The 15,000-nt window shown below is 40.1% G+C and overlaps 3 protein-coding genes across 5 annotated transcripts in view; all 3 read left to right on the plus strand.

The window, feature by feature from the left end:
* The first annotated feature begins 2,499 nt into the window (after nucleotides 1–2,499).
* Nucleotides 2,500–8,629, plus strand: LOC137995633 (opsin-1-like). 2 transcript variants are annotated; one of them, XR_011122272.1, is made up of 4 exons: nucleotides 2,500–3,400; nucleotides 5,993–6,194; nucleotides 7,422–8,146; nucleotides 8,605–8,629. XR_011122272.1 is itself a non-coding variant. In XM_068841159.1 (3 exons), exons 1-3 carry the CDS (start codon nucleotides 2,594–2,596, stop codon nucleotides 7,799–7,801), a joined length of 1,389 nt encoding a protein of 462 aa, XP_068697260.1. In that variant the 5' UTR covers nucleotides 2,500–2,593; the 3' UTR covers nucleotides 7,802–8,361. The 2 variants fall into 2 exon arrangements, 1 of the variants encoding a protein (XP_068697260.1); XM_068841159.1 differs by lacking the exon at nucleotides 8,605–8,629 and having other exon boundaries at nucleotides 7,422–8,361.
* Nucleotides 8,630–9,455: 826 nt separating this feature from the next.
* Nucleotides 9,456–13,553, plus strand: LOC137995634 (type-1 angiotensin II receptor B-like). Its single transcript, XM_068841160.1, has 3 exons — nucleotides 9,456–10,325; nucleotides 11,015–11,237; nucleotides 12,123–13,553. Exons 1-3 carry the CDS (start codon nucleotides 9,534–9,536, stop codon nucleotides 12,755–12,757), a joined length of 1,650 nt encoding a protein of 549 aa, XP_068697261.1. The 5' UTR covers nucleotides 9,456–9,533; the 3' UTR covers nucleotides 12,758–13,553.
* Nucleotides 13,554–14,165: 612 nt separating this feature from the next.
* Nucleotides 14,166–15,000, plus strand: part of LOC137995647 (major facilitator superfamily domain-containing protein 6-like) — a 10,769-nt gene continuing 9,934 nt past the window's right edge. For both annotated transcript variants that reach the window (XM_068841172.1, XM_068841173.1), the window contains exon 1: nucleotides 14,166–15,000. This exon is cut by the window's right edge and continues 687 nt beyond it. In XM_068841172.1, the coding sequence (XP_068697273.1) occupies nucleotides 14,418–15,000 (583 nt within the window). In that variant the 5' untranslated portion in view covers nucleotides 14,166–14,417.

The raw sequence follows: 15,000 nt of genomic DNA on the forward strand, positions 1-15,000 counted from the left end.
ATCAGCATGACATGAATACAGTGGAGTAAAAAAACTCCGATCACTTGTTATCGAGAATTATAAACCCACAGACAAAAATGCCATTTTTGTGAGCCTCCGCGAAAACAGAATTCTAGTAGTGTTGTTAGGCACAAATGGCCACCTCGAAAGAAGAATTCTAGTGTTAATCAAGAGTGCAGGCTTAAAATCACGCCGTGACGTTTGAGTTAAAAAAAGACAAAGGCAACGGCCTTTACTTTTTCTACTCAAGACAATCAATTTGTTCGAAATTTGCGTGTAAAGAACTTGACTTTTCAAGGTGGTTAAGGAAACGTAATACTCCAGTCCGATATGAAAAATCTCAAGCAGTCCGTTAAACGAGATTTTGTGACTGTGCAGACCGTCATATACTACATTTAGCTTTCTGTCCAAAGAATAGACCTTATAAACGAGAAAGCGAACACTCCTGTTTGTAAATTTTACTTTTTTTAAGGGCGGACCGTCAAATAGTGATTCGTTAACCCTTTACGACCGAAATACTTATTTTTTTAAAGTAATCTTTCGCGAAAAGACGGCTTGCGGTACTTGATAACGCCATATAAGAAGTTCTCATAGCAACATCTGCGGTTTCGAGTAAATGTGGGCTCAGGTTTAGGCGTCACGTGACAAATGTCAACAGTTCATGTTCGAAGAGTGTGCGAAGTGGATTATATCTGGTAGGTTCATCATTTTATAAGTGATCTTCCGGGCCATCTTCGTCAACAGAAAACCCCAGGCTGGCATCATTAAGCTGGAATGTGGGTAGAGGCAAACCTTTGAAAGAAAACAGAGGTGAGCACAGGCGCCCCAAGCTGAAAATACGTGGTGTATGCGACAGTTTGTGTATGTAGAGAATTGTATGGGAAAATCACCGATCGTAAAAAAATTGTGTAAATAACTATCTCATTTGAAATAAAGTTTTCCTACCTCAAATCTGTGACCAACTTGTCTCTTTTGGCGAGTTTCGAGCCATTCTGACGCCGTTTAGTGAAGTCATCCGGAAGGCCGTTGCTGAAATAATGGGAAGGCCGGTGACTCCATCCATCACTGGCCAGACCTCACTCCACAAATCGTTTTCTCCTCAACAGGAAAAGTCCCGAATCGCAATAAAAACAACAGTTCCATAAAGCCCAATAAATTTCACTCCAAATACGTGTGTTTTGGCGGCCGAAAGACTCGTGGCGAACGAAAACTTTGCCTTAAAATTCACCTCTTCGGCTTTCCTCAGAGGCTTGTGACCGGGTAGTCAACAACGGAAACTCGCAAGATGGTTTCAGCCTCAACTCTGATTGGTCCATTTGAATTTGACCACGCGCTGGCAACACGACCGTTGTTGACTTGTGACTGGGCAGTCAACAACGGTCGTGTTGCCAGCGCGCGGTCAAATTGTTGTATTGTCTAACACTGCCTAAGAAGTTTAGAACAGCGTGTCAGATTTTGGAAACGTTGCCTCTTTCTTCGACCTTAACATCAGCGTCGACAAGACAAAGAATATGGTAGAGAATAAAGGACAAAGAATAAGAGCAGAGGAAGATAGGACGGCACAAGATGAATCCGCCAGTGCTGCGCGAAGTGGAGAGGGATATGCTCCCGATGGGCATTATGTTTAACTACAGACCGTGCAGGGGGTGAATTGTTGTAATAATGTAATAGAACCAAAGCCTGGTTGAGGTGTTTGAGGGATAAGAAAAAAAAAAGAAAGAAGGGGGGCTCAGAAAAAGGGGGCTGAAAATTCACCCATTTCACCTCCCCTGGATCCGCGCCTGACCGTGATCTATAGAGTGTCGTGGCTGCCTCATGCGTCTACAGACGCCGGGAGAGCTCCAAAATTTGAGATTAATTTAGCGTTCCCTTTGAATCACCCTTTTGCAACCCACGTGATTGCTCTTAGGCGTCTTGCTTTGTATCAGGTCATGCTGCTGTAACCAAACGAAAAGGAAACTTCATAGTTCATTATTTTACTATTTTTATAATCTCGTATTGTCAAAGAACAGCTAGCTCTTGTTTCATTTTGTTTAATAAGGCGACAGTCACGCGCTAAAACAATACCAATGTAGTCTTCAAATGATAATGTAATTGTTTAAGCTTAATTTACGCTTGTCTCCCCTAGTTTATAATAATAAAATACATTCCTCATTCTCACTAAAGATCCATGTTTTCTTTCGCAGCAACCTGATCTCAAAAACGCTTTTCAAGCCCCAATAAAAAGTGGCAATGTTTCTAAATAAACCCGCAATTCAAAACTTCCTATACTAATTAACTTTCTCATATTGATTCTTTTGGCGGCATTATATTCAATTTAGTCTTGCAAGACAGTTTCGCTGGAGTAAACTCATTATCTGTCAAGAAAAGTAAACAGAAAGAAATAAATGCGTTCATTGTAAAGATAATTCTCGCTTGATGTTATTAAGAGGCTAATACATATCTAAAGTTTGAATGTATGCATTATCCTAGAATTAAAGGAAAATTCTGGGATACAGCCTGATTGTGCATCGAGAACTGCAAACCTGAAGGAAGACTCCTCACTCACATATTGAGTTTCTGTTCAAGGCAGTGCTGTCAATTTCTCACACAAATGTCGCTGTCTTTAACGATAGCAATTTCGAATGTTTCTTTAGAGAATGGTACAACTGCTGCAAGCGAGGTTCTTTTCCAGATCAATCCCATTTTGGGTTTGATAGTGGAAGGAGTAATTGCGTTCTTAGTTTGTGGACACTTTCTAATTCTCACGACACTTACCTTATACAGGCCATGGAACATAGCCGACGTGCTGATATTCTCGCTGTCGATTGCAGACACTGTAAATGCAGCTATTCCGCTCCAAATGCTCAACATCGTGAACAACTTCCTTGGTCCTCATCTCTGGACACCGGTGTCCTGTGCCGCGTTCGTTACTTGCACGTATACGTTTCGTATTGCTTCCGTGTGCACGATAACTTTGATATCAGGCGATAGAGCCATCTTGTTGACGAGGCCATTGCAGCACCACATCATTGTTACAATTGGAAGGGCAAGGAAAGCGATCGTCGCTGTCTGGTTGTTTTCTATCGTCCTGGCAATTTTACCGTTCATCGGAGTGGGGCATTCAAGTTTCAGAGGTGGTTACTGTTTTTATCAGCTATCTGATTTCGGAATCATGTACGGATACATTATCATTGGCATTGGTGTGCTACAGTTAGTGCTGGTATTAATGTGCTTTATAGCCATCAAGATTACTAGCAGCAAATTTGTGAAACGCCAATCTGTGATGGCGGCTTCCAAGCAAACTGGCTTGAAAAATTACAAGGGTCGGGAAAGCGCAGGAACACGGCAAGTCAAGCAGATGTCATTCATGATGGCCGTAGTGGTGTTGCTTTACTACTTCAGTTGGTTGCCTTACTTGGTGAGTCCTTTTTGGTCGTGCATGCGTGCATCTTGATAAGTGTAATTGCTGTGTGTTATGTCTGTTGAAAACCTAGGTCAGAATTTAAGTAGATCCACAAACGTTCCAAACCCCATTAAAGTTGAAGTTGACTCAAATAAGTAAACTTTCAAAAATGAATTGCTCAGGGTGGAAACCCCCTCAGATTAAAGCTGGGTTTTAAATTACATGATCCGTCCCGGGACCAGTCGGTCGAAAGTCTATCTTTTCGCATTATATAAAACGCCATTTGGTGATTCTAATGAAAGTCCTTCTGTACTAAATTGGTCAAATCGATGGTTTACACAAAAAAATTTTCAGTTTATATTATAGCCGAAGTGGTCGTTAGGGTACTTCATTTGCCTTAGACAAGCCGGGTAGACAATATCGCTGTAGGGAGTTCGTTCAAACATTCTTCAATCAAAGTCACTCCATTGGTGAATAGCTGCATGGTGCCAAAAATGCGAAAACCCCGGGGCGTTTTAAAAATGCGGTAAATGTACTTGAATGACAATCTAAATGCACCGTAATTATAAGGTGAAGCTGCATTACTTAAATTATGATTACATTTTTGTACATGTTTCCAAAAGACACAAATCTTCTTAGAAAAACACTTCCTGGGAGAAGCTATTCGCATGCTGTGGATATTATGACAGTTTTTTCCCTCTAAAGCATAATATAGAATTTGTTTCAGGGTTTGTTCAGTTTGCGCTTTGATAACCTTTTGCTTTGCGTTGTAGCGCGTCTAAAATAAAGCAAGGAACAAATATTGGAAACATTTTACGGTACAAGTTTTATAATAGCCTACCGCCTACTTTTAATAATGAATACAGTTCCAGGGTCTTATTAATAGATCATGTCAATGTTTTGGTGGAATCGAAGTGATTTGTAGAGTTCATTAAAGTGACACTAGAACATAAAAAGATTGTTTCATAAACCCGACATTAATGGGATTATCGTTGAAAGCCGACAACAAGATTAGCATACTGTTTAATCCTTCCCAAATCCTTCCCGAAAACCTGTCAAAAGCTTTTGTTGGTTTATTGTACCCTGTTTGGTGACATTGACTCCGACTTTGCAGCAAAATTGATTCCAAAAGCTACAATTTCCGCTAACTTCATTTTTGTGTATGTATACGTGCAAAGACAATAACGATACCAAGAAAGAAATTGTTTTTTTTTTACGTTGCGTCTCAACAAGTTTATAATGAACAAATAAAACCAGAATAAAGACAACGCACAGGCGTACTGATTCTTTGCTTGTGCCCCTTGGAAAACCCGCTGAAATAGAGATAAATTATTGTACACCTGCCTCTGAGTTTATCTGAAAAGGTCTTAATAATGTGAAGTTTTTGGCTTGCAGGCTATGAAGGATATCATTACATCACGTAACTATTACAAAATTCTCGAATCTGATTGGTTATCAACAGCCTTGATTTCAGCAATAGGGCATTTTGTAATTGGACACCTTGGAATTGGATAGTTGCAGTTCAGTTTATGCGTCAACAAGCGCGAGCTAGTTGTATTTGAATCATTTACCTTTTCCAGAGCTATTAAAAAAACTAAGAAAAGTTGAGCAGATTAAGATCTAAAAAATTTATCACAGTCGCCTTCTCGTGTTTTGCGATAGTTACGATCAATTGATAACAGGACTTCGTGTCTTACAATTCAGGGAAGAATCGAGCGCTTCGCTATCGGCCTATTTTGAAATTACTCGCCCGATTAATCCCTTAATCACAACCATTACAAGTTTCTGAAATGTAATTGGTGCATTAACTACTTTATTTTTCACTAATTATTGTGTAGGGTTGAGATCGGACAGTGAAATCGGAAAGTTGGCTGTAATCGGATACCTGAAATCGGACAGTTACATCAGTCAATCATATTAAGTGCACTCAGCTTAATCCACCAATCACAGAATTTATCACAATAACCATAGCAACAACCACTTACCCTACCAAAGTCAGTGGGGATTTTCCAAAATGGACAAGCAGTGAAAAAGGAATGCGTTAATTTTGTTTTCTTGGAAATTGTAATGGTTATGATTAATTGATAACAGGACTTCGTGTCGTCCAATTTGGTCTGTGATCATACTCGTGTTTAAACAAATCGGACTCCCGCAACGCGGTCATCCGATTTTGTTAATCACTCGTATGATTACAGACTAAATTGGACTCCACTCAATCCTATTACCATTATTAATTAAGTATCAATATCGATAAAAGACCATTTTACGTCCCAAATTTAGTCACACTCATTTTAACTTCTCATGGATCTATGGAGTTCACGTTTCTCTCCACCCTCCCCTCCCCTCCCCTCCCCTCCCCAACTGGTCTCGCCCTCAAAAGCGCAGGACAGAGGGTTTGGGTTGGCAGATTAAAGGCTAGTGGTCTAATGCAATGTGTTACTATTCTCCGGCTTTTTCTTATATTATCTTTCCGCCGCTGACTTAGTTGCGGTTAGTCAAGCTCTGAGACTCATTTGCCTGTGATGTATGGATGTGGTCACTGTTTTTCTCTGTTCTTGTTTTTCATTTTATTTCAAACTCTGTTACTTGGTTTTGCTTTCTTTTTAGCTGGCAAACCTTTACAGCATGGTAACTGGGCGAACCGACCGCGCAACAGTCATTTTAATCGGTTTCTTTTCTCTCGTAAACGCACTCATCAATCCCATTCTCTACGGCAAAATGAGCCGAAGATACAGAAACGGATACATTTACATATTCAAGAAAATCTTGTCAATGTGTGGAGGAGAAAAACCCGACGCTACATTCCTTGGTAGGTTTACGCAACAATAATTCGAAGAAACTGTGTTGCGCAGTAATGCGGATGAATATAATATGAAAGTTCAAATTTGCGCGCAAGAAGTTTAACAGAGAACCAAACGTTTCGAGGGTACTCCCTCTTCATCAGTGGTTTGAAAGCAACTCCTTTTTTTAAAATTTATTTTGTTTATTTATTTTGTTAAGCTCACTGGTAGTCATAGTCATAGCTGATTTACCCACGAGGAGCTTAGGAGTCGCAACTCATTAAAACGCTCGCGTGCAACCATGATATCAGTCACAGGGGACAGACCACAACACCGGGAACACCATGCCCCACTCTTTGCGAATAGTGTGTAGGTTCTATACCTTTACACAGGGACTGCGAGAAGACTAGAGGGTCTAACTACTTGTAGATGTCATTACAAAAACAGCACTTTTGTCCTCAGTTATTTAAAGACCCTGAGTGTTGGTCCAGCCGGAGTCGAACTCACGACCTCCCGCATGACAGCCCGATGCTCAACCAACTGAGCCATCGTTGCGCTATTACAGACTTTATCAGCGGGTGCACGTGTCAGCCACGCCTATCTCCAAAATAACGGAAGTTTCACGCTAGCCTTCGTTCAAAATCAAGTATAAAGACAAAAATAATTTTGAAGTTCAGTATCAGTTAGTCTTTCGGTGAGTTTTAGGGAATAGGCCTTTTGCAACTAACGATCACATGGTACAAAATCCGCCATGCTGGAGGGCAAGCTCATTAATATTCCCCCACTGGGACATTAAAACAAAGGCAAGTCAAGCTTGACTGGTTCAGGTCTCTTTGTTTTAATGTCCCAGTGGGGTATAATAATGAGCTTCCCCTCCAGCATGGCGGATTTTGTACCATGTGATCGTTAGTTGCAAAAGGCCTATTAGATAGGCTTTATAGTGACCTATTTAACAATTAGACCTGTAGCCCGCAAGGTCAATAGCCCATGAGGGCAAAGGGTCTAATTGTTTTAGTATCACCCAACTAATCGGACAGAAGAGGCAATAATAAAGTTAGCAAATGCAAGTTGAAGAAATATTTATTTGGGAATAAAACGAAAGAAAGAGTCACGCTTTTCGCTACTCGAGGACTATCACTAATAGTCCTCTAGTAGCGTAGCCAATCAAAATGCAGGATTTGCATTAGTCCTCTAGTTGGGCGATACTAATACAAGTTGGACCAAACATTTGGCGCATTTTTTTCTTTAATCGACAGATGGCACTCGTCGCAAAGGGTCCTTTGTGAAATTTTCAACAGCTTCGGCCCTTCAGTCTAATGCTCGTAAAAGCATTGATTTTTCTGTTCGCGAAGGGAAACTTCGTGGGGAGAATGGAGTATCAAATCATCACTCTACCAGTGTAACAGGGGTGGAATTTGAAGGAAGCCACGGACAAGAGAAGCCGCAAGAAGACGAGCAAGAAAGAAACCAGAAATGGAACCTTACATTTGCCAACGACAACACTGACGAGGACAAAGGAATCGTGAACCCCAGCCATTTAAGTATATCTTTATCAACAGTCGACGTAGAATTAGGAGCAACAATTGATAAAGATGTATCTCTGCCTGACGACGAGACTTTTGATAGCGGTCTGTAAACGTAATTTCATGTCGTGCACGATTTCCGAAAAAAAAAGACTAGGCTGATCTTAGATTTCTTATATAGAAATGATCGTTTGCTTGTAACAAAATGTACTTATATCGTTAAGTCGAATAGGTTACTGTTTGGTCGTGCTGGGTGCCTCAGAAACGTATAATGATCCAATTGCAGTCAAATACGTCACAGTAGTCGCTGGATCTATATAACTCAATCCAAATGTCCGGCACTCCGTACTGAGATGACATATATAGCTACCAACGCAGACTCCACCAGTAAAAAGAATTGTCATCCGATCAGCTACGCTGAAGTATTCATACATAGGTATTACTAGTCAGGTAACAAGGTCAAGAAAATAATACGTCGGTAAGCGAGCCATCGCTCTCTTTTGTGCAAACCAATCGTAATTTTGACAAACGAATTAGCGATCTCGGAAACCGTGTCAGCTTAGCCAGTGAGTAGTTGACCACAGTATTTTCAAATAATATAGTGAACTATTTAGTAACAAGCAAATAACGGAGATTTATACGTTATTTGCTTGCCACTGCGTTCAATTAACATTTAGCAGCTCAGGGGCGGGGGGGGGGGGGGGGGGGGCGGGCGGGCGGGCGCCGGGAGGGCCAGGGAATGCGTTTCCACCCCCCCCCCCCACCCCCCTGACCTGCGGCTTTCTAATACAACTGGTATTCTGCGGGAAAAGAAAAACACGTCAGAAGTCAGCTACGCCATTACTTATTGGTGCACCCCCTCCTAAGATCCTGGGTTCGTGCCTGAAGCCTTTAGCTGTTTATTTCATGAAACAAGGTCCAACTCCACAAATCCAAATGCGTCATACCCAAAAGAAAGGCTTCGGTTCTTAACAATCCATCAGCTGCAGTTTAGAACTGAGATAATCCAAGGAAATATCTTCACTTCTTTTTAACTCTTCAGAAACGACTAATGGAGAGCACACGATTGTAATTTCCTTTTCTGTATTCCATTCAAAAAGAATTATTTTTCTTTTATCATATTCATAAAACCACGATCAAAATTTCATTAAAAATTCTGGAAGCGGTAAGAAAAGGAATTAATGAGGATCAATGAGCCAGCCGTATATGAAATATTGATGATAAACGTTCTTGTTACTACTCAAGCATAATCTAAAATTTTAAAAATAAGGCAAATGTTACTAATAAACAAGGGCCGAAACTGAAAATTGTTTATTCGTTTCTTTGTTTTTTCTTTTAACTTTATCGTCCAGTCGTAAAAACCACAATCACAGAGGAGTACCATTCTCTCAATTGTGAAATTATGCCAAATTGGGCATAAATCACAATAATCAATCGGTTTTAATCAATATTTTATAAGACCTGTTTTTTGTCAAAGAGATAAATATTTAAAACCAATCAGAAAAATGTTACGTTATCTACACTGGCTGATAAATTATTCTCTATGACAAAGCTGTATTTGTTTCGTATTAAAACTAGAGAATTTTCAACCTGTAACAATTGTGTAGCATCGTGTTAGAAATCATTCCCGCTTGAGTGGGAAAACAGATTGAAACTCCGTATCATTGGCCCTTCAACGCTTTTTATTGAAATTTGCGGTTAGTTGCATGCAAAGGCTTCCATTTACAAAAGTTTTGGCTTGGGCATACATGCAGTCCATGATTTCTACTTTATTGTTTGGCAGTACGTTATTCTTACACACTGACTCAGGAAAGAGATATTCAGTCTGGTCAAACCGATAGCGTCATGGAATCAGAGAATGTTAATGGAGAACAAACATTCAACAGTGCATCTCCAGAGATTCGTATTGCTTTAATAACTACAGTGTTTGTAGTGTCGTTCATTATATTAGCAGGAAACCTGTTAACTGTTGTTAGCATTTTGTGTTTCACAAAACGAAAGAGTACCTTCAGTTTTCTTCTCGTCACGATCTCTTTGATAGACATTTTAAATATTTTGGGACCAAATGTTGTCTCTTTGTTCGTGTTTTTTGACAAAGGAAACAATTTCTACAAGTACTTTACTTTGTGCAGACTTCAAGCATGGAGTATCGTGTTTCTTCGTTGTGCTGCCACATTAGCAATTACTCTTCTCGGACTAGATAGATTTTTCATTACTTTAACACCGCGCTTCTATCGAAAACAATGGAAAGGAAAGTTGTTCGTTGCATTTTTCTTTGGAAAATGGATAATCTCCGCGTTTATAGCGACGTGGCCTCTGCTGTGGTTAGACGGTTTCCACGTTTCCAAGGATACAGGATATACTTTTTGCCTGTTCCTGTACGAAAATCCTGTGGCGGGATTTTTCGTCGTTTTCCTCATGTGTTTGTTGTTAGTCAGTTGCTTGTGTTTTTACGCAATATTCAGCACATCGAACAAGGGATCGTTCAGTACCAAGTTGAGAAAAGATGACGGGTTCAGCTTTTCTGCTAAACAGCGTGAAGTTTCCCACTTGGCGGACCCTACTGATAACAAAGATCTCACTATTTTAGCAGCTTTGGTCGTTGCTGTTTATTTCTGTTGCTTGTTGCCTTGGATGGTAAGAGAGCTGACAGAGGACACTTCATCGCGATTTGTCACCCCATATAGAGCAATAGACCGATTCGGTTGACTCAATGTTGTACCCAATTGAAACCTTTCGTTGGTTAAGGTTCTTTATGTGTTGCATTTGCATGATAATGTAGCAGTCATATTTAAATGATATCAAAATACTTGGAACAAAACGTTTTACTCCTAAGGGATTTAACTTGGATACAACATTGAGTTAGCCGAATCGGTCTCACCCGACTAATCCGTGACGTTTTATTTCGCGCTTTGATTTCCATACACGAACGTTAACCTCAATACTTGCCTAGCATCTGGATTTGAGCCCAGGCCCAAATTTTTGTATGATTATTTCAGTTTTCTTTTTTATTTTTTAAATTACATTAGTTTGGTCAACTGCGGGAACGTGTAAAGAAAACCCATCATATTAATCACTATGGAGACTCTGTGCCTTAAAATACAGTGCATACGTGGAAGGAATATCTCCTCTCTTTAGTATTACGATCAAGAATCAAAACAGAAAATTGAATAAACCGTTGTTACAATTGTCCCGCTTATCATTTTGATTTCAAGCAAAACAGAACCGCTTGAATTTTAAACATTTAAATACCAAGACATAAAGCTTTAACATCAATTCCAAAACATCTAGGCTTCTCTGTTATATTTTATTCTAATTTATTTCAGATAGCCATTACACTTGGTACTCTTTCAGTGGACTATCCTTCGCTGTTCGGCTTGTGTGCGCTCCAGTTACCACTGGTCAGCAGTCTCTTGAACCCTTTGATATACGGTATCAGGTGGCTTCCTTACAGAAGGGCATATCATCGGGCACTGAGGTGGCCTTGCACAAAATGTTGCAACAGGAAATTTCAAAAATCATCGCGTTCAAGGTCGCATAACTTTAACTGTAAGTATGCGGGCTGGCTGATTTTTTACTTGAGTATCTTGGAAAGAGTGAATTTCGTCAAACGCCGCGATCAGAAATTTATAACACGTTTGAAACGTGCACGTGTTTTAAGGGCCATTTAAACGGTTTCGACATTGTCTTCAACACGTGCCTTTGAACCTAAGTCTGGAGTGTTTTATCAAGTTGACAACATTGTTAATAGTGTAAAAAAATTGAAAGCTTGTTCAATTAAATTTACACTAGTTAAAGAGGCAGTGTCACGCTATTTCAGTCCAACTTAAAAACACTAAAATACGTCTTTGCATCAATCAAGACCAAAAATCAATGGTGTACTTTTGTTGCCAATAACAACTGAAGTGCACTGAAGCTATTCTTTGTTATTTGCATCCATGGATGGAGAGAGGATGCAAATTGATTGAAACTTGAAAAAACTGGCCCTTTAAGTCAGTTTGAGATCTTCGCAGTTATGAACGCTACTTTAATAGTAACGAAAGGAACTTAAGCCTGAAAATTTCAGGCTTAAACTGGATTCAAACCTACGCCCTTTTTACTGGTGAAATATTTTGTCATCAACGTTTGGCTCGAAAAGGTCGAAGGAAATGAAATCGTTTAAGCCTGCGAAGTATCCAAAAAATTAATTGGGTGCGCGAGGTTTCAGAGTAAACAAGAAAATGAAAGGTTCACATTTGTATGCTCGCGTTTTCGTCAAAACCTCAAATTTGATGATTTTATGTGCTAAAATGCGCACGGCATGATTATTTCTGCTCTTTTGACCAACGATATTATTGTTTTGTGGAGCCAGTTTAGTTGCCGAGGTTACCATCGTTTCTGAAACTCCGTTTTGTCTGCACCCAGTACCAGCAAGGTTTCCTTAATTCTTTACAGGCACAACAAGCGCTGGCCACAGCTTCTGGATATCGGATGGTTTTGTAGAGGCCGACGCTGATCATGAAAACGCTTTTCACGTTCTTTTTAGTAGCACCTCGTACATTAAGCCACTCGACTTCAACTTAGATGAGCTGGAAATGTTCGAGCAAAATTCAAGATACACTAATATGGCGCCCTTGTCAATATCCAATGGCCAAAAACCTATCACAATGAAAGATACGACGTGGCGGGCGGGTGGAAATCATTTTCAGAATATATTGGATTTCATCGAGGCCAAGACGGGAGGAAATCATATATCTAGAAATAACAAATGCGCAAATGAGGCTGACATACCTAGCGCAGAGACTCGTCAAAATCATACCAGTGCATACACTCGGTCCGTACATAAACGTGAACCTGCGGTACCAGGTCATGCAAGTGACCTCGAGTTATCTCTTTTTGGACAAAACACTTCAGATATCCCGAGTGTTGAGCGGTGCGATAAACACAAACATAGTGCTACATGCTCCTGTCTCGGAAAATCAAAATACTACCCTGTGGAAAGGAAAAATCGCGAGATGGAGTCATTAATGCCTGACGCAATAGAGAATCTTACCTCTAGAGATGCACTTCCTACAGACGTACACCTTTAATCTGGCAGTAAACTATACACGAAAAGAGAATTAATCTTCCCACTTACCTAAACAATTTTAAACGATTGTCTCTTATAAACACCTCAAAAATTCAGGCCCCATTTATTCGAAGAGTGGATCATGGCTATCCACCGGATAAATCGCTATCCACTGGATAACTCAGTTGGTGTTGCTAGTGTTTATCCGCTGGATAGTGATCTATCCAGTGGATAGCGTTATCCACCTTTTGAACAACCGAGGCCAGGTCTCTATATAATGGGAACTCAGTTGGGAGAGCATTGCACCGGCATCGCACATGTCATGAGTTTGAATCCCGTCGGAGCCGCTTGAATTTTTTGAGGTGTCTATAAAGACAATTGCTTAAATTACCTACGTAAGCGCGAGGGTTATTTCTCTATTAGGGGGAACATGTTTCCGACATCTGTGATCGTGTTAACAATCAGCTTAAGGTTATTAAGCGTTTCAGAAATATTGTATCCAGTAATACTAAAACTGGGTTGTATAAAGCTTTCATCATGCCATATTTTCCATATTGTAGTAGTGTATGGCACTTTTGCGGATCCGGAAATGCACGAAAACTAGAATTGCTAAACAAGCAGGCTTTACGCGAAAATTGCATGTAACATGACAGAAGCGGTCAAGCGTGGCACGGCTTCTATTGGTTGGTTAAAGTGGCGGACCTTTGTTTGTTTTCGCGCGTAAAGGGTATCTAAAAATAAGTCAATTTGTGACTGTGCTGCGGCAAGACCACACCGCTTGATTTCTTTCAGTAAACTATATTGTTCGGAGATTAACATTTAGGATATATTAAAAGTAATGTCAAGTATCAAGTACCGATTTTCTGTTTCTGGGATAGCCGAATTATCACAGCCAAGAAATCTAAAATTTTAGCTCCAAATGTTGCTCAAGGATCTGAACAATGCAACAAACGCACCTACCCCCACCCCTCCCCCACAAATCTCGTAAATAGCCTTTACCGCTATCAGTTCCGCTCAAAATCACTGTGGTTTATGCACTGACTTTTGTCGAACTTCGGCATTGTTTAACGCTTACAAATATGACACGATTCTCATTTAAGAGGGTGCTAATGGGGGTACCCAATTGTCAGTTAACTACTAATTTTTTGGCCAATTGTCAGTTAACTACTAATTTTAGTTATCTATTAACTTTTATTATCTCAGCGATAATAATTGATTCACAACCCGAATTTTCTTTACTTTAACGCTTACAAATATGACACGATTCTCATTCAATAGAGATCCGCTGAACTGCATTGTTTTAGCGATATTAGCCTGCACGCAGGCGGTTGGATAGTCGAAAAAACTTAAATTCGTAATGAGGTCGCCATCTTGGATTCGCGCGGCTAGGTCTGGGCCGGGTTGAGGGTCGACCCCGTCGTTTTTTCACAGGGCCCAGACCTATCCCACGCTCTTCCAATATGGCGTCTGATAACCGTCTGATAGTGTTTCTTGGCGACACAACATCTACCGCTTGCACGCAGGCTAACACTGTCCAAGCATGAAAAATGAATAATTATGTAAATAAGTCTGAATGCCCAACCTTACGAATGAGTCAGTTTGATTTTGAAATCACTTTCTCTGGCAACATTAAATGAGAAGACTCAAGAGCGCTAGTGGGAACTTCTGTTAGCGAAAACAAAATGGAGGACGAGGATACCAAGCGGAAAGCAAGAAGAGAAATTTCAAGACAGTCTTCACAAGACACGTCACAACTGTCCTCTATGTTGTATAAATGTTATTATTTCTTATTTTACATTGGCATCGGAAGTTCATTTCCTTATATAGCTTTGTATTTTAAACAACTTGGACTTACGGCTGGTCAAACGGGTGCTGTACTTGGGTTGCGATTCTTAACAAAATTTATCGGCTCACCAATATGGGGAATACTTGGTGACAAGTACAAAATACATAAAGTTATTCTACTTGCCTCACTGGTGTCATTCACAGCCGGAAACTTAATGTTTATTGCTGTTCAACCACAAAAGCAAATGTGTATCGAAACCAGAGCAAACAGAACAGTGACAAAGGCATTATTATTCACTCCTAACGGAATCGTACTGGGACAAGAGATAGGCAATAGCAGTGATGCAAGAAATCACTTTGCAAACAAGAACTTCACTGCGTTTGCTCGTAAAATCGATGAACACGAGATCAAGCAAATCTTCATCATTTTTCTGACCATTGTTTTGATTTTCCAAATTATCGGATCTGTCGATTTTGCCA

This window comes from Montipora foliosa, chromosome 3 (assembly GCF_036669935.1).
Source record: "Montipora foliosa isolate CH-2021 chromosome 3, ASM3666993v2, whole genome shotgun sequence".
In the NCBI taxonomy this organism is placed as follows: domain Eukaryota; kingdom Metazoa; phylum Cnidaria; class Anthozoa; order Scleractinia; family Acroporidae; genus Montipora; species Montipora foliosa.

Bases quoted from the DNA above. Each gene is read 5' to 3' on its own strand.
- LOC137995633 (XM_068841159.1), top strand. From the start codon at position 2,594: ATGTCGCTGTCTTTAACGATAGCAATTTCGAATGTTTCTTTAGAGAAT. The intron at 3,401-5,992 runs GTGAGTCCTTTT...CTTTCTTTTTAG, and splicing joins TCAGTTGGTTGCCTTACTTG to CTGGCAAACCTTTACAGCAT. The intron at 6,195-7,421 runs GTAGGTTTACGC...TTTAATCGACAG, and splicing joins ACCCGACGCTACATTCCTTG to ATGGCACTCGTCGCAAAGGG.
- LOC137995634 (XM_068841160.1), top strand. From the start codon at position 9,534: ATGGAATCAGAGAATGTTAATGGAGAACAAACATTCAACAGTGCATCT. The intron at 10,326-11,014 runs GTAAGAGAGCTG...AATTTATTTCAG, and splicing joins GTTGCTTGTTGCCTTGGATG to ATAGCCATTACACTTGGTAC. The intron at 11,238-12,122 runs GTAAGTATGCGG...AATTCTTTACAG, and splicing joins AAGGTCGCATAACTTTAACT to GCACAACAAGCGCTGGCCAC.